Genomic DNA, 19412 nt, shown 5'->3' with positions numbered 1-19412 from the left:
TACCTCTCCACGCCGGCTGAGCGCCCCGGGCCGGCTCATTAGCGCCGTGTCCCCGCAGACTACCGCCGTGTCCTCCACGAACACGCAGTCGGGCAGCTGCTCGTCAGCCGGCAGCTCCAGCACTTCGAGGCCGAGCTGGGAGCCCAGCGTGTGCACGTAGTGTTCGTGCTGCCGCCGGGCCCGCGCCGTGTCCACCGGCTCGCTCTCGGCGCTCCTCCGCAGCGCGCCGCCCGCAAGCGAGTCCGGAATCCCGCGCACCACCGCATGACTGTAGCGCCCGAAGCCCGACATCATCCCCAGTGTCTGAGCGCAGCAGCCCGGCCACCTAAAGTCTTGAGAAGTGGGCGCGGTCCTGGGTGTGGGCGCGGTCACGGCCGCCCCGAGCGCAGCTTCGCCCGCCTCCTGTTCCATCCCTCACCCTCCCTACCTTTCCCATCACAGTCCCTGTCCATTCCTCGTATTCCCACACACCATCTCCTCCTCATCTTCAACACTTCGCTTATCCAGGCGCCAGCATCCCTGTACCAAAGGACTCTCCGCGCTCAGCCGCCAATCGTGGTGAACTGCCTTGAACGGCACACAACAAACTCCATTCCTGCCACACTGGGCACTCACCGACAAATGCATAAATCATCTGCCACGTACCTTGCCCTGACACACCCAGAAAACAAGGACACTCGTGTCGGAATCCTCCAAAAGGACCTTGCCGTAGGCTTTGGAGGGTTGAGTGGAGAGCTGTCCCTGCCAGAGTCAGGGGGTTCAGCTCAGGGCTAACAACCCTGACTGGTCAAAAACTGTTACGGAAACAGCAATTAAGAAATCTTCTATATAGACAAACGGAGCAGCTGCAACCAGTAACATAACGCGCAGAAAGTCCCTGACAGAATGCTGTTTTCGGACTTCAGTTCTGTATTCAACACTATGGTCCCACAGACCTCGGTGAACAAACTCCAAACTTCCTAAGACTTCCAAACTAACAGACCTCAGAAAGTCCGGATGCACATCTGCTTCTCCTTCCCCGTCATCCTCAACATGGGTGCCCCCCTCCCCCACTGTCACCGGGGCTGGGAGCTGAGCCAACTGCTGGACAGACAGACAGACAGACTGTATTGATCCGGAGGGAAATTGGGTTTCGTTATCGTCGCACCAACCAAGAATAGTGAAGAAATATAGCAATATAAAACCATAAATAATTAAATAAAAGTAAGTTAATCATGTCAAGTGGAAATAAGTCCAGGACCAGCCTATTGGCTCAGGGTGTCTGACACTCCGAGGGAGGAGTTGTAAAGTTTGATGGCCACAGGTAGGAATGACTTCCTATGATGCTCAGTGTTGCATCTCTGTGGAATGAGTCTCTGGCTGAATGTACTCCTGTGCCTAACCAGTACATTATGGAGTGGAGGGGAGTCATTGTCCAAGATGGCATGCAACTTGGACAGCATCCTCTTTTCAGACACCACGGTCAGAGAGTCCAGTTCCACCCCCACAACATCACTGGCCTGACAAATGAGTTTGCTCACACTCACTCTCACACTCTGCTCACCCATGACTGCACGGCCAAACAGCCCAGTAATCACATTGTCAAGTTCATCGACGGCCCACAGAGAGGAGGAGGGAGAGCTCTGATCCTGGCGCCAGGCAAATAACAAGACAAAGGAGATGGTTACGTCCCTTTTTACATCAGCGGCACCACAGTGAGCAGTTTCAAACCCCTGGGAGTGCACATCACTCACAACCTCTCACGGTCCCAGAACACATCCCACACAGTCAGGAAAGCTCACCAACACCTCTACTTTCTGAGGAGGTTGAAGAGAGTTAGACAATGAACATCCGTACTCACATCATTCTACAAACAGGGGAAGGCTATGTAGCTGCCACACCAGGACCACCAGACTCAAAAACAGTTATTTATCCCAAGTAGTGAGGCCGATCAACACCTCCACCCACTGACCCTACCCCTACTTTATTATTTCCTGTCGGATACTTTCTGTACATCTTTATGGGCATGCAATCAATCTATAAGCTATCTTATGTATTTATATTTATTGTGTTGCTTTTTTTATCCTTTCTTAGTGCTGCTTTGGGTCCGGAGTAGCAATTATTTCATTCTCCTTTACACCGGAAATGACATTAAACAATCTTGAATCTTGAGTCTCATGTCTGTCTATGCTTCCCCACCTGTCACATTCTCTTCCTTTTGCATTTGCCATCCCTTCCTGCCAGCCTCCTTTACTTTCCATCAGCAGCCTGGTCTGATCCTGCCCTCCCACTTCCCCTATTATCCTTCCAAATCCCTTTCTCCTGGTAACCTTTGACACCCTGAATAATCAAGAGTCTATAAACTCAATGACTTGGCCTCCGCAGCTGTCAGTTGCACCGATGCACCCACTGGCTAAATAAATTGCTCCTCAGTTCTGTTCTAAAGGGAAGGCCTTGTAATCGGAGGCTGTGCCCGCTGGCCCCAGACTCCTCCACCATAGGAAACATTCTCTCCACATCCACTCTATCTTGGACCTTCCATATTCGATAGGTTTTTAATAAAATCCCCTGTCATTAGGTACAGGCCCTGAGCCAGTAAATGGGGCAACACGGTAGTGTAATTGGTAGCACAACGCTTTGCAATTCCAGCGCGACGGGTTCAATTCCCATCACTGCCTGTATGGAGTTTGGACGTTCTCCCCACGGATGCAGGGGGTTTCCTCCGGGTGCTCCGGTTTCCATCTACAGTCCAAAATCCTACAGGTTAAGTTGGTAAGTTAATTTGTCATTATCATTTGCCCCATGAATACACTAGGATTAGAACGCAAGACTGACAGAGGCTACATTCTTACACTTTTAGGTGGAAAAAAAACTACTTAAGATTAAGTGATTGTACTTATTAAATTCTTAAAAGTAAAGTACTATTTACATTTATAAACTTACTATTCCTAATTTGCGCCCGATGGTACCAGATGGCGCCTACCGAGTGCTTGGACCTTCCCCGGATTTTTGTTCCCTGATCGATTTGCTTTCCCCGCCAGTAAACTATACTGTGAAGCAACTCTTGGTCCCGCCTTGTTCAGCCAACAACTTCACCACTATCGAATTATCGGCTCGCTTTATCGTCGGAAACGCGCTAATCGCCTCTATAACAGCTAGCTCTAGCGAACCGCTTAAGCAAAAGCGAAAACAAGGTATAGGCTGGGGGGAAAAGTCTTTTGCGGCCCCTGTAAGGCGACCAAACATAAATAAGCAGCTGCGTCCAAGATTTAAAGCAGAACAAAAGAATGCTATAGGCCAAACCAAACCCTTTTCTCACGCCCTCCCAGCGCACTGTAGGGAGATTGTTGGGCTCGAAAAGACGAAGGGCTCTTCCGTGCTGTATATTCATTTTCCCCCTCATCCTACCTTCCCTCCTCATATTCTCTCTTCCCACCTCCCCTTCTGAGACCTCCATTGGTCAGGTTTGGCCACTGATGTTGCGTCACAGCAGTCTAGTGATACGCAAGTCGGGGCAGTGCGATACGGGCTCCCCTCTCCACTCAGCTGATGAATACAAAGGAAAGGCAGAGACCGACACAGTTTGGCACCAGCAGCGTTGCAGGAGTCGCCAGTCAGTGTTGAACTCAACACAGGACTGCCTCAGAGACTCAACTTACGTATTGTTCCCTGGAGTTTACTCCCAAAGCCCTCCTCAAGAATGGGTATGGCAGCAAGGCAGCGGAGGTTTAGGATCAGAGTTTTCTTTCTCAGTGATGAGCTGCCAGCCACGGCTGACGAGCCCCATCTGCCCGTCGCAACTGGTTTTAAGGCGCCAGGAATCCGTCTTTGCCCCTTCTCCTGTCAGGAGAAACGGTTCCGCTGGGCTTGGTAGCTAAGTCACGAAGGTCAGGAGCAGGACTTGGTTGTCAGTGGCTAATTGGGAACGCCATTGGGAGCATTTAATAGATGAAGTCACAGAGTCATGAACGGCACAGAAACCTATCTAGTTCATGCCAAACCAGTTACACACCTGCACCCGGACAAGAGTCCCCCATACCCCTCCCATCTGTGTACCTATCCAAACTTCTCTTAAACGTTGAAATAGTAATTGCATTGGCAGCTCCTTACACTCTCACCTCCCACTGAGTGAAGAAGTTTCCCCTGGTGTTCCCCATAAACATTTTACCTTCCACATTTAAACTATGACCTCTGATTGAAGTCTCACCCAACCTCAAAGGAAAAAAACCTGCTTGCACTTATCCTGTCTATACCCCTCATAATTGTGTATACCTCTGCCAAATCTCCCCTCAATGTTCTATGTTCCAAGGAATAAAGTTCTAACCTGTTTAATCTTTCCTCATAACTCAGGTCCTCCACTCCCAGTAACATCCTTGTAAATCTTCTCTGAACTCTTTCAACCTTATTTGCATCTTTCCTGTAGGTAGGTGACCATAGTTGCACACGATATTCCAAATTAGATCTCACCAATATCTTATACAACTTCAACACACCGTCCCATCTCCTGTACTCATTACTTTGATCAATGAAAGCCAATGTGCCAAAAGCTTTCTTTACGACCCTGTGTGCCTGTGGCGCCACTTTCAATGCATTATGGACCTGTATTCCCAGATGCCTTTGTTCCACCACACTCCTCAGTGCCCTACCACTCAATGTTTAAGACTACAGACAGACAGACATACTTTATTGATCCTGAGGGAAATTGGGTTTCGTTACAGTCACACCAACCAAGAGTAGTGCAGAAATATAGCAACATTAAACCATAAATAATTAAATAATAATAAGTTAATTATGCCAAGTGGAAATAAGTCCAGGACCAGCCTATTGGCTCAGGGTGTCTGACACTCCGAGGGAGGAGTTGTAAAGTTTGATGGCCACAGGTAGGAATGACTTCCTATGACGCTCAGTGTTGCATCTTGGTGGAATGAGACTCTGGCTGAATGTACTCCTGTGCCTAACCAGTACATCATAGAGTGGATGGGAGTCGTTGTCCAAGATGGCATGCAACTTGGACAGCATCCTCTTTTCAGACACCACCGTCAGAGAGTCCAGTTCCACCCCCACAACATCACTGACCTTACGAATGAGTTTGTTGATTCTGTTGGTGTCTGCTGCCCCAGCACACAACAGCAAACATGACCATTCTGGTTAATCTTCCCAAAGTGCAATTCCTTGCTCTTGTCCACATTAAATCTCATCTGCTATTTTTCAGCCTATTTTCCAGCTGTTCCAGATCCTGCTGCAAGCCTTGATAGTCTTCCTCGCGGTCCACTACACTCCCAATCATCTGCAATTTCACTGATCCAGTTAACCAGGTCTCCTTCACCAAATAACCTTCATTTCCTTCCACCATTCTACCCAATTCCCCTCACAAATGTCGGCTGCTGGAATCTTCAGAATTGAATGTACTTCCTTGCTGACTGCTTATGGACCGTTAGTCCCACTCCTCTCAGGGAGGAGGCAACGTAGCATCCACACTAGGCCACCAGACTCAAAAACAGTTACTTTCCCCAAGCAGTGAGGCCAATCAACACCTCCACCCACATGGTTACATGGTCAGCACGACACTGTGTGCAGAAGAGCCTGTAACGTGCTGTAGATTTCTGTGTTTCTAACCCACCCCTCCACACTCCCAACCACCACCGGCTGTCATGGATTCACATGACCCTGACTGGGGGCTGAGCAGGTGCTAAACCTTGACCTGCAGGCTTGTGAAGGGAAGGGATGCCCTCCACCTCCTTTGATAGAGACATATCTCCACCCGGCAACCCACAATCTATGTACATAAACTACATGCAATCTGTGTATATAAACTATCTTATGTATTTATATGTATTGAGCTTTTTATTGTGTTCTTCACCTCATTGTTTTTTTTTGCTGCATCAGATCTGGAGTAACAATTATCCTTTACACTGATGTACTGGGAGTGGCATTAAGCAATTCCAATTCTTGAATCTCAATGAGATTATTCTTCCTCTGACTGCAGTGCATTGTTCAAGATTGCTGTTTCCTCCTATAGCTGGTGTGAGATCAGGTACAAATGAGTGGCCACCTTGTGGAAGTTGTGGTAAGGCAAGGGTTAAAGGCAATGTCCAGGGAAGGATAGCCTGGGGCAGTTGTAATCAAATGAGACCACTGGAGATCAGATACGCTGGGGTGACTGCGGCAGTATTTACTCAAACCTAGGTCTTCCTAAATCAAAGTGTTCCTTTACACAATAGGGGGTGCTGGAGACAGACAAAATAGGAATAAAGGAAGGATGTGAAACACGCCCAACAACTGAGGGATAATTTCTTTACTAACTTCAAAATATCATTGGCTCTCTGTTTGTCGTTTCCATTGACTTTTAACACCTCCATTGTGAATGGCGATGATTTTACTAGGGATGGGCAATAAATGCTGGCTTAGCTGGTGACGCCCACATCCCGTAAATGAATAAATTTTAAAAATCTTACAAGTAAGGAATTCAAACTTAATTTACCAAATGGCCAATTCTATATAAAAGTAGCAATTTTCTGACCTGGCTTCAGAACGGTGTGGGTGACAGGAGCCATGCTGTTCCCCTGTGCACTGGTCAGTTTTCACTGCTGCTTCAAATATTTATACGACTGCTTGTTTTATCTCCCTGTGACTCCATGGGGGTTTCCTCCTGCAGTCCAAAGACACACTGGTAGGTCACTGTAAATTGGCCTGTGATTAAATTGGAGATCCTGCGTGACACGGTTCGAAAGGCCGTAAATGCCGTATCTCAATAAATACTTAAATTACAATAGTAGCAGGAATGTTATATAGACATGCAGCTCGTACTTGATGTCAGGCCCAGCCACTCAGGGACTTGTGTGTTCGTGGTACTTTGTGACTCTATGTGCTGGATCGTTACTATATGTGTTGTGTGAAAGTGTACGCACACCTTGGCCCCAGAGGAGCGATGTTTCATTTAGCTGTAAACATGGGTATGATTGAATGACAACAAACTTGAACTTGAAAGCAGCTTTGCAAACAAGTAGAATGGCCTTTGTGGGCCTGGTGACTGAGTGTGAAAGTTATACTCTTACAAGTTATGTTACAGCTGTATAAAACTTCGATTCAGCCACATCTGAGGTACTATATGCAGTTCTGGCTGACTCTCTCTCCCTCAACCCCCTGTCCCTCTCCCTCTCTCTCTCAGCATTCTGTTCCCCCATTCCCTTTCCCCCTCCCCCTCTCTGCCTCTCTCTCACCCCTCCTCTTTCCCTAGCCCTCTCAACCCCTATCTTCCATCCCACTTTCCTTCTTTCCTCCCCCTAACCCTTCTCCTCCTACCCTTTCTCTTTCCACTCCTCAACTCAATCTCCCTTTCCACTTTCCCCCACACCCTCTCTCTACCCCTCTCTCCCCTTTCACCCTGTTCATCTCTCTCTCTCTCTCTCTCTCTCTCTCTCTCTCTCTCTCTCTCTCCCTCTCTCCCTCCCTCCCTCCCCCCACTACCTGCCTGTCTTTGGAAAATGATTCATACTAACACAAGCTCTATTTGCAAGTTAAGCAAACCTGAGACAGTGGATAATTAACAGAACAATCTTGCGAAACCTTGTAATTTCTCACAATCAAGTGAAAAGGAACACTGCATCAGGGGAATTCCTAGCATCTATAATTCATTTCCAAACCTTCCTTTTCCACTAAGTTCCTCCTCCCAGTCCAGTCCGATGTCTTTTGTCTCATATGAGGAGAAATTTCTTTAGCTGGCGGGGGGGTGGAAATAATCCGAGGAATTCATTGCCACAGGAGGCTGTGGAGGCCAAGTCATTAAGTATACTTGATGGGGTCTTGATTATTCTGGGTTTCAAAGGTTACTGGTAGAAGGCAGGAGACTGGGGTAGAAAGGGATAATACAGATGGGCACCATGGTAACGTAGTAGTTAGAACAGCACCATTACAGCTTGGGGAGTCAGAGTTCAGAGTTCAATTTGGACATCCTCAGTAAGGAGTTTGTACATTCTCCCCATGTGCTCCGGTTTCCGACCACAGTCCAAAGACGTATGGGTTAGTAGATTAGTTGTCCTGTGATTAGGCTAGGGTTTAATAAGTGGGTTACTGGGAGGCCCGGCTCGAGAGGGCCGCGAGGGCCTCTTCTGTACTGGATCTCAATAAATAAATAAATTAGCCATGATGGAATGGCGGAGCAGACTCGAAGGGTGAAACAGGGGCACCTCTTTTTCCCCTTATTAGGGAAAGAGAGAGCCTGTGGTTTGTCAAATTACCAGGTGAACGAGTAGTCCTTGTTGTACTGCGTCTTTATTGAAGCTTGCTTCACGCTTGCGTGCTCGGTGGGGGGTGCTGATGCTGTTGCTGGTTGGGGAGGGGGCGTCGTTACTTTGCTGATGCTTATATGTGGGGGGTGGAGTTGGGGGGGCTTTGGAGGTTCTAACATTTAACTGTCACTCATTCTTCGGGGCACTCCTCTGTTTTCGAGGATGGTTGTGAAGGAAAAGAATTTCAGGATGTGTATTGTATACATTCCTCTGACACTAAATGTACCTATTGAAACTTTGAAGCCTTTGAATGGCCTGATTCTGCTCTTCTGTCTCATGGACGGATGGTCTTTCTACCAAATGCAAGGATAGGCGGAAGCCACTATGCACTGGCACTTCGAATTCGTCGCATTCCCTTGCTCGAGCTCCACAATCTGACAATAGCTCTCTCCAAGAGAGTGAATTCAAAGAGTCACAACTCTCTGAGCAGAAATCCCTCCTCATCGCCATACTATGTGGGTGACACCTTATTCTGAAATGATGCCCACTATTTCTGGATTGTCCCAGCTGGGGAAACATGTAAGATACTTAATCACAACATATTACAAACTAACTTGGTTCACTGAGTCCATACTGGCTCCAAACCAGAAATCTCAGCAGTCTTATTCCCTCTCATCTGATTTCCCTGTAGTCCCAACAGCTATTCTCTCTCACATGCCAAAAAACTGATCCTCTCCACATCCACCCTGCCAACTTCCCTTCAAAATCTAATATGCTTCAATAAGAATAACCTCTTATTTCTCTGAATTCCAATGGGTATAGATCCAAGCAAATTAACCTTGCTTCATTTGTAAACCTTCATCCTAGGAAACCTTCTCTGCATTATACCACAAGATATATGAGACATATCAGCCCATTGAGCCTGCTCCACCATTCATCCACGCTGATTTATTTTCCCTCTCAACCCCATTTTCCTGTGTTTTCCCCATCACCTTTGATGCCCTTACTGATCAAGAACCTATTAACCTTCACTTTAAATATATCCAATGACACCCTGTCTGTGGCAATGAATTCCACAGATTCATCACCCTCTGGCTAAAGAAATTCCTTCTCATCTCTGTTCTAAAGGGATATCCTTCTATTTTGAGACTGCATCCTCTGGCCCTAGACTCTCGCACTCTTGGAAACATCCTGTCCATGTCCATTCAGTCCTTGTTGTAGATATGTGGTAGATTTCAATGAGACAGACCCTCATTTTTCCAAATTGCAGTGAGTACAGCCCCAGTGCTATCAAATGCACTTCATATTAAACTTTTCATTCCAGGATCATTCTCATAAACCTCCTCTTCTCCAATTCCAGTGCATCCTTTTTGAGATATGGGGCCCAAAGCTTGTCATAGCTTGCTAATCTACCTAGCTTTGTGTCAGATGACATTGCACTCAGTGTCCTCATCCAAGTTATTAATATCTTGTCTTTAGCTGAAACCATAACACAGAACAGTGTGACAGCCAATTCAATTAGCATTAGATCAGAAATGACCATTTATCCTCAATCCATGTCGTTACCACTGACCAGAATTGGAGGCATTTGCAGAGAGGTGTATAAAACGACTCACAAGGCAACTTACACTGATATGCACAGACCTCTACATAATTCCTAGTGATTGAAAATGGAGGACACATTCAAATGACCATCCTAGTTACTGTCTACATATAATGGAATCCTGATGATAGGTCGATGAGATGACCTCTAACATGATTGTCTGAGTTCTGACAAACAAAGATATTAGCAGCAAAGGTAACGCAAGCAAGCCCCTCAAGCCTGCTCCATCATTTGATGACATCGTGGTTGATCTGACTGTAACTTAAGCTGTCGTGAGCCCTGCGGCTTGCCATGGACTGTTGGGCTTCTGGGTATCTTGAGCACCTGTATTTACTAACCGTTGTCTAACTGTTATGCTTTTTGGTTAATCTCGTCAAGGTAACTGTGACTGGCACGGGTTTTCTACCTTCTCTGATTATATAATGCAGACTCCCTGTTAGCACACAACGTGGGGTCGTGTTTGAATGATTTGTCTCACGGTGTTGCTTGGTCGTGCCACCAAAGTGCAGTTGGTATTCCTATGAAGAACCCCGTTTCCATCTCCTCATGGAGTCTGCTGTTCCTCTTCACCAGGGCTGAGTGTTTGCCAGTGCTCACCATGACGGAGTCTGCTGTTCCTCAGAACCGTGACATAAGCTCTATATTCCATTTACTGATGATAATATTTCACTCTCTTACTTTTTGTTAATCAACCTTTTTCTGCCTTAAGAATACTCAAGAACTCTGCTTCCCCTGCCCTTTGCCTAAGAGTTCCTCTGAGAGAAAAATGTCACCTCATCTGCATTGTATGGACTTCCCATTATTTTTAAACAGTGATCTCCAAGTTCCACATCCTTCCACAAAGGGCCACAGTCCTTCTCCATTAATGGACCGTGTTGACAGAGGAGATGAACCAGTGTTAGCCAATGTTAACAGAGAAGCATGTGAGACATTTGAATACAGGTGTCCCCCACTTTACGAATGTTCGCTTTACACCGCTTTGCATTTACATTAGTGACCTGTTTTCACATTACAAAGAGGATTTTCGCTTTTACGAACATTTTACCCATATAAATTAATGGTTCTTTATGCCATTTCGGCTTAAGAAAGGTTTCATAGAAACGCTCTACCTTTGTAATGGGCGAGACACCTGTAAATCTTTTTTTTGTTTGATAGTAGGCAAAATCCAGATAGGTTTATAGACTTCACCTCTCCATCATCACAATTAACTTTGGATTTCTGAATAACAGAACTGGTTACACACTAGCCACATGCCCAGAACTCACATATTTTACTTTCTTTCACCTATGTCCCATTTATTCAATTGCCTTTTCTATATCTTGTTGTAATTTGTAATCTACATCCCGGCTGCTGTTTGGAGGCCTGTATACAACTGCTATTCGGGTCCTTTTACCCTGGCCATTTCTTAACACAACTCATAGAGACTCTACACCTTCCAATCCTATGTCATCTCTTTCTTTAGCTGTCCTTCAGCCAAGTTTCAGAGATGGCCACAACGTCAAATTTACCAATCTGTAGCTGAATTTCAAGATAGTCCATTTTATTTCTAATGCTGCGTGCATTCAGATATAACACTTTCAGTCCAGTATTTGTTTCTTTCTGGTGTAAATCATCTCACTGGCTGTGATTATGCCTCATTTCCTGCCTATCCTTCCTATCACCTCCGTTGCACGCTATCTTTGATTTATTTCTGTTTTCCCCTTCCTCAGCCCTGTCACTCTGGTTCCCATCCCCTGCCAAATTAGTCTATCCATCTCATTTCTGGAATAAACCTGGTGAACCTCCTCTGCACTGACTGCAAAGCCAGAATGTCCTTTCTCAAATAAGGAGACCAGAACTTCAAGCAGTACTCCAAGTGTGGCCTCACCAGTACCCTGTACAGTTGTAGCATAACCTCCTTGATTTTAAATTCAATCCCTCTAGCAATGAAGGCCAACATTCCATGTGCCTTCTTGATCGCCTGCTGTACCTGCAAAACCAACCTTTTGTGATTCATGCACAAGCACTCCCAAGTCCCTCTGCACAGCAGCGTGCTGCAGTTTTTTACCATTTAAATAATAATCTAAGTGGATGACCTCACATTTACCAATCAGAATCAGGTTTATTATCACTGGCATGTGATGTAAAATTTGTTAACTTAGCAGCAGCAGTTCAATGTGATACATACTCTAGAAGAGAAAAAGAAAAACTAAAAATAATAATAAATAAACATACTGTAACTCAAACGTGCAAGAACAGAAATTCTGTATATGTATAAAGTGAGGAGGTGTCCAAGGGTTCAATGTCCATTTAGGAATTGGATGGCAGAGGGGAAGAAGCTGTTCCTGAATCGCTGAGTGTGTGCCTTCAGGCTTCTGTATCTCCTACCTGATGGTCACAGTGAAAAAAGGACATGCCCTGGGTGCTGGTGGTCCTTAATAATGGACACTGCCTTTCTGAGACACCGCTCCCTAAAGATGTCCTTTGTAGGCTAGTACCCAAGATGGAGATGACTAGATTTACAACCTTTTGCAACTTCTTTCGGTCCTGTGCAGTAGCCCCTCCATATCAGACAGTGATACAGCCTGTCAGAATGCTCTCCATGGTACAAATATTGAAGTTTTTGAGTGTATTTGTTGACATGCCAAATATCTTCAAACTCCTAATGAGGCCATCAGAGAGGCAAAGTGTGCACACGCCCAGCGAATCCACAGCCACTTCCAGGACCTCCTGCAGTTTGCGTACCATCCTAACTGTTCAACAAACGATTCATTGCCATCACCCTCCACCTGGCCCTAACCCTCCTGGACAAAAAAGACACGTACGTTCGAATGCTGTTCATAGACTTCAGTTCAGCATTCAACACAATCGTTCTTCAGCATCTGATTGGAAAACTGAACCAACTGGGCCTGAACACCTCCCTCTGCAACTGGATCCTAGACTTCCTGACTGGAAGACCTCAGTCAGTCTGGATCGGGAGCAGCATCTCCAACACCATCACACTGAGCACGGGGGCTCCCCGGGGCTGTGTGCTCAGTCCACTGCTGTTCACTCTGCTGACCATGACTGTGCTGCAACACACAGCATGAACCATATCATCAAGTTCACCGATGACACGACCGTGGTGGGTCTCATCAGCAAGAACGATGAGTCAGCTTACAGAGAGATGCAGCAGCTAACAGACTGGTGCAGAGCCAACAACCTGTCTCTTAATGTGAACAAAAGAGATGGTTGTTGACTTCAGGAGAGCAGGCGTGTGACCACTCCCCACTGAACATTGACGGCTCCTCGGTAGAGATCGTTAAGAGCACCAAATTTCTTGGTGTTCACCTGGCGGAGATCTCTCCTGGTCCCTCAACACCAGCTCCATAGCAAAGAAAGCCCAGAAGCATCTCTACTTTCTGCGAAGACTGAGAAAAGTCCATCTCCCACCACCCCACCCATCCTCACCATATTCGACAGGGGTTGTATTGAGAGCATCCTGAGCAGCTGCATCACTGCCTGGTTCGGGATTTGCACTGTCTTAGATCACAAGGTTCTGCACCGGATAGTGAAGTCAGCAGAGAAGATCATTAGGGTCTCTCTTCCCACCATTAGAGACATTTACACCACATGCTGCACCCTCAAAGAAAACAGCATTGTGAAGGACCACAGCATCCCTCATACAAACTCTTCTCCCTCCTGCCATCTGGCAAAAGGTACTGAAGCAATCAGGCTCTCACGATCAGACTGTGCAACATTTTCTTCCTTCAAGCCATCAGACTCCTCAATGCCCAGAGTCTAGACTGACATCTACATCATTTATTATTATATTGAAATTTATCCTCTACTGTGCCTATTGTCTTGTTTATTATTTATTTATTAATTAATTATTGTACTGCCCTGCACTGTTTTGTGCACTTTATGCAGTCCTGTGTAGGTCTGTAGTCTAGTGTAGCTTTTGTGTTATTTTACATAATCTAGTGTACTCTTGTGTTGTTTCATGTAACACCATGGTCCTGGAGGAGCGTTGTTTCATTTTTACTGTGTACTGTACCAGCACTTTATCATCGAAATGACAATAAAAAGCAATTTGGTTTGACTTGAAGTATAGCAGCTGTCTTGCCTTCTTTATAATTACATCAATATGTTGGGAATAGAGGGAAAACTCTGATTTCAAACCTCCGCTGCCTTGCGGCCATATCCACTCATGGGAAAGGCTTCGGGAGTAAACCCTGAGGACAAATCCTGAGCTGGAGTCCCTAAGACAGTCCTACATTGCCTTCAACCTCGTTCTGGCAAATCCTGCGATGACACTGGTGCCAAGCTAATTTGGCCCTTGCCCTTCCCTTGGACAACATCGGTGTTGTGGAGAGGGGAGACTTGCTGCATGGGCAACTGCCGGTCTTCTGTACAAACTTGTCCAGGCCTACACCGTGAAAACCATTCCAGGCGTAGATCCATGGTCTCACGAGACTAATGGATGCCACCAATATGTTGGGACCAAGTTAGATCCTCAGAGATCTTGACACCCAGGAACTTGAAGCTGCTCACTCTCTCCACTTCCGATCCCTCTATGAGGATTGGTATGTGTTCCTTCACCCAACCCTTCCTGAAGTCCACAATCAGCTCTTTTATCTTACTGACATTGAGTGCCAGGTTGTTGCTGTGGCACCATTCCACTAGTTGTCATATCTCACTCCTGTACGCCCTCTCGTCACCACCTGAGCCTCTACCAGCAATGGTTGTATTATCAGCAAATTTGTAGATGGTGTTTGAGCTATACCTAACTACACAGTCATGTGTATACAGAGAGTAGAGCAGTGGGCTAAGCACAGAATCTGGAGGTGTGCCGGTGTTGACCATCAGCAAGGAGGATATGTTACCTATTGACCTATTGTGGCAATAGGCAAATTGCAATGAGTCCAGGTCCTTGCTGCGGCAGGAGTTCAGTCTAGCCATGACCAACCTCTCAAAGCATCTCATCACTGTTGATGTGAGTGCTACCAGGCGACAGTCATTAAGGCAGCCCACATTATTCTTCTTGGGCACTGGTATAATTGTTGCCTATTTGAAGCAAGTGGGAACTTCCGCTCGTAGCAGTGAGAGGTTGAAAATGTCCTTGAATTTTCCTGCTGGTTGGTTGGCACCAGTTTTTAGAGCCTTTCCAGTACTCCATTGGGACCTACTGCCTTCGAGAGCTGTCTTTAAAGACAGCCTATCATCGGCTGTCATTGGCTACCAACATTGTATTCCACCTGCCACAGCTCTGCCCACTCACTTAACCTATCTATATCTCTCTACAGACTCTCTGTATCTTCTGCACGATTTGCTTTTCCACTCAATTTTGTATTATCAGCAAACTTAGATACACTACACTCAGTCTTTCTAAGTTTGCAGATGATTGATATGAAGATTGGTGGAGGGGCAGGTAGGGTTGAGGAAAAAGCTAGGCTACAGAAGGACTTAGTCAGATTAGGAGAATGGGCTAGAAAGAAGCAAATAAAATATAATGTTGGAAACCACATGGCCATGCACTTCAGTAGAAGAAATAAATGTGTAGACTATTTTCTAAATAGGGAGAAAATCCAAAAATCTGAGATGCAAAGGGACTTGGCAGTACTTGTGCAGAATACCCTAAAGGTTAACTTGCATGTAAAGTTGGTGGTGCGGAAGGCAAATGCAATGTTAGCATTCATTTCAGGAGGTTTAGGATGCAAGAGCAGGGATGTGATGCTGAGGCTTTATAAGGCACTGCTGAGGCCTCACCTTGAGTATTGTGAACAGTTCTGGACTCCTCATCTTAGAAAACAGAGAAATGGGAAACAGAGAAATGGCAGAAGAACTTAATAAGTACTTTAGATCTGTCTTCAGTAGGGAAGACACAAGCAATCTCCCAGATGTTTGGATGGGCCAAGGACATAGGGTAACAGAGGAAATGAAACAGATTGACATTAGGAAGGAAACAGTGATGAGTAGACTGATGGGACTGAAGGCTGACAAATCCCCAGGTCCAGATGGTCTGCATCCTAGGGTACTAAAGGAGGTGGCTCTGGAAATTGTGGATGCATTGGTAATCATTTTCCAATGTTCCTTAAATTTAGGATCAGTTCCTGAGGATTGGAGAATGGCTAATGTTATCCCACTTTTTAAGAAAGGAGGGAGGGAGAAAACAGAGAACTATCGTCCTGTCAGCCTAACATCAGTAATGGGGAAGATGCTAGAGTCCATTATTAAAGATGAAATAGTGGCATATCTAGATAGCAGTGATAGGATTGGGCCGAGCCAGCATGGATTTACCAAGAGCAAATCATGCTTGACTAATCTATTGGAGTTTTTCGAGGATGTAACCAGGAAGTTAGACAAGGGAGATCCAGTGGATGTAGTGTACCTCAATTTTCAGAAGGCATTTGATAAGGTCCCACATAGGAGATTGGTGGGTAAAATCAGAGCTCATGGCATTGGGGGGAAGATATTGACATGGATAGAAAACTGGTTGGCAGACAGAAAGCAAAGGGTAGCAGTGAATGGGTGTTTCTCGGAATGGCAGGTGGTGACTAGTGGGGTGCCACAGGGCTCGGTATTGGGACCACAGCTGTTTAGGATTTACATCAACAATTTAGATGAAGGCATTGAGAATAACATCAGCAAGTTTGCTGATGATACTAAGCTGGGTGGCAGTGTGACATGTGATGAGAATGTTAGGAGAATTCAGGGTGTCTTGGATAGGCTGGGTGAGTGGGCAGATACTTGGCAGATGACGTTTAATGCGAATAAGTGTGAGGTTATCCACTTTGGGAGAAAGAACAGGAAGGCAGATTATTATCTGAACTGTGTAGAGTTAGGTAAGGGAGAAATACAAAGAGATCTCGGAGTCCTTGTTCATCAGTCACTGAAGGTGAATGAGCAAGTGCAGCAGGCAATGAAGAAGGCTAATGGAATGTTGGCCTTTATTACAAAGGGAATTGAGTACAAGAGCAAGGAAATTCTTTTGCATTTGTACAGGGCCCTGGTGAGACCATACCTGGAGTATTGTGTACAGTTTTGGTCTCCAGGGTTAAAGAAGGACATCCTGGCTGTAGAGGAAGTGCAGCGTAGATTCACAAGATTAATTCCTGGGATGTCCAGACTATCTTACGCAGAGAGGTTAGAGAGACTGGGCTTGTACACGCTGGAATTAAGGAGATTGAGAGGGGATCTGATTGCAACATATAAGATTATTAAAGGATTGAACAAGATAGAGGCAGGAAATATGTTCCAGATGCTGGGAGAGTCCAGTACCAGAGGGCATGGTTTAAGAATAAGGGGAAGGTCATTTAGGACAGAGTTAATGAAAAACTTCTTCCCCCAGAGAGTTGTGGGGGTCTGGAATGCACTGCCTCATAAGGCAGTGGAGGCCAATTCTCTGGATGCTTTCAAGAAGGAGCTAGATAGGTATCTTATGGATAGGGGAATCAAGGGATATGGGGACAAAGCAGGAACCAGGTATTGATAGTAGATAATCAGCCATGATCTCAGAATAGCGGTGCAGGCTCGAAGGGCCGAATGGTCTATTTCTGCACCTATTGTCTATTGTAAAAGATGTGCTGGCATTGAAGACAGTTCAGAGGAGGTTCACAAGGAGGATTCAGGGAATGAAAGGGTTATTGTACGAGGAATGTTTGATGTTTTGGACCTGTATTTGCTGGAATTTTGAAGGATGAGGTGGGAATGACATTGAATTATAAAATAAAGCTAGGCATAGCTAAGTATAGCATAGTTTATGCATAGTTTAGCTAGGCATAGCTAAAATGCCATCTATCAATTTGCAGATCAAGTCAAGTCAAGTCACTTTTTACTGTTATTTTGACCATAACTGCTGATACAGTACATAGTAAAAATGAGACAACGTTTTTCAGGACCATGGTGCTACATGAACAATACAAAAACTACACTGAACTACATAAACCAACACAAAAACTACACTAGACTACAGACCTACCCAGGACTGCATAAAGTACACAGAACAGAGCAGGCATTACAATCAATAATAAACAAGATAATAGGCACAACAGAGGTCAGTGGGTCAAGCATAGAGATCAAATTACAAAGAAGGCGCATTGCATTCAAACTTCAAGGAGAATTGGTATGTCACCAAAGACTGGCACAGACTTCTACAGATGTATCATGGAGAGTATTCTAACTGTCTGCATTGCCTTCTAGTATTGGGGGGGGGGGGGGCTACTGCTCAGGATCAGAAAAAGCTTACAGAGAGTTGTAAACTCAGTCAGCTCCATCATGAGCACCAGCCTCCCCAGCATCCAGGACACCTTCAAAAGGAGATGCCTCAAAAAGGCGGCCTCCATTAGTAAGGACCCCCATCATCCAGGACATGCCCCCTTCTCATTGCTACCAGCAAGGAGGTGGTACAGGAGTTTGAAGTTTCAGGAATAGCTTCTCCCCTTCTCTCATCAGATTTCTGAATGGACAACAAACCCATGAACGTGCCCCCAGTCTTTTCCCCTCTCTTCTTGCATTATTAATTTAATTTAATTTTCTTTAGTGTATACACTTATTGTAACTTATAGTTTATTGTTATGTGATGCACTGTACAGCTGCTGCAAAACAACAATCTTCCTGACACATACCAGCGATATTAAACCTGTTTCAAATTCTCAGCTTACCCCTCAGATCCCTTTTAAATCTCTTTCCTCTCTTCTTAAACCCGTACCTTCTTGTGTGTGAAACCCCTACATGGGGAATCAAGCACGTCTTTTATTTCCTTTTTATGGTTGCAAGATGCTGCTGGATACCAAGAAGACCGAGTGCTGTGGGTCGACCCCATCAGCGAGTTGCTGGACAGCGAAGGAGCTGCAGCTGTTGCAGCCTGTTTCAGCCACCTTGGGAAGAAGGCGTCAGATGCGGTGCGCGGTCTTACAAACGGTGGAAATGATTGCCTTGAGGTTTTCATTGGGATCGCAAAACCCTGTTGGACATTAGTAATGTAGAATACTGCAAGTCTGGTTCACTGGTTCATTGGTGAGACCGGCAGCGGGGGACCTGCAATGACGTGCGTGGTTATTGCACGGATCAGACCCCCCTACTGCAGCATCCTGTTGGGGAGGAGACGCTGGAGATGGTGTGCGAGAGAGCAGAGGGACGGCACACACTCTGGAATCCATGCTTGCTTGGGCCTGGTCCCTCCCAAGTATGTTGCCATCCAGTGTTACTTTGGTGAAAGTTAATCTGGATTGCTTTCATCTGTGGCTGCACTAGCAAATACTACAGTTGTTCCTGCAGAAACTTGGGTCCAGGACAACATCCCATGTACCATCAATCTACACTTGGGGACTAGGGCTATTTTTTTTGTGTGACTAGCTTTTTCTGCTATTGTTACTCTATGTGCCTTGTGCTGTGTGACTGCTGGTTCTGTGTTTTGCACCTTGGCCCCAGAGGAACGCTATTACGTATGTCTGTATTCAAGGATATTCATGTATGGTTGAACAACAATTAAACTCGAACTTGAAAAAGACGCTCACAATTTACTCTCTTGTATACCTCTTTCGGGTCACTTCCCACCGTCCTTCACCCAGGGAAAACCAGACTAGTCTATCAATCACAAGAAAATCTGTAGATATTGTAAATCCAAAGCAACACACACAAAA

General features: G+C 45.7%; 1 protein-coding gene across 3 annotated transcripts in view; it reads right to left on the bottom strand.

The window, feature by feature from the left end:
* ddah1 (dimethylarginine dimethylaminohydrolase 1) overlaps positions 1-632 on the bottom strand; it is a 121580-nt gene extending 120948 nt beyond the window's left edge. Inside the window, exon 1 of one of the 3 annotated variants that reach the window (XM_059983711.1) lies at positions 472-632. In XM_059983711.1, the coding sequence (XP_059839694.1) occupies positions 472-627 (156 nt within the window). In that variant the 5' untranslated portion in view covers positions 628-632. The other 2 variants (XM_059983713.1, XM_059983709.1) reach the window with 2 other exon arrangements.
* Between the last annotated feature and the right edge of the window lie 18780 nt (positions 633-19412).

Source organism: Hypanus sabinus, chromosome 11 (assembly GCF_030144855.1).
Source record: "Hypanus sabinus isolate sHypSab1 chromosome 11, sHypSab1.hap1, whole genome shotgun sequence".
NCBI lineage: Eukaryota > Metazoa > Chordata > Chondrichthyes > Myliobatiformes > Dasyatidae > Hypanus > Hypanus sabinus.
This window is presented reverse-complemented; position numbering and strand designations above follow the sequence as displayed.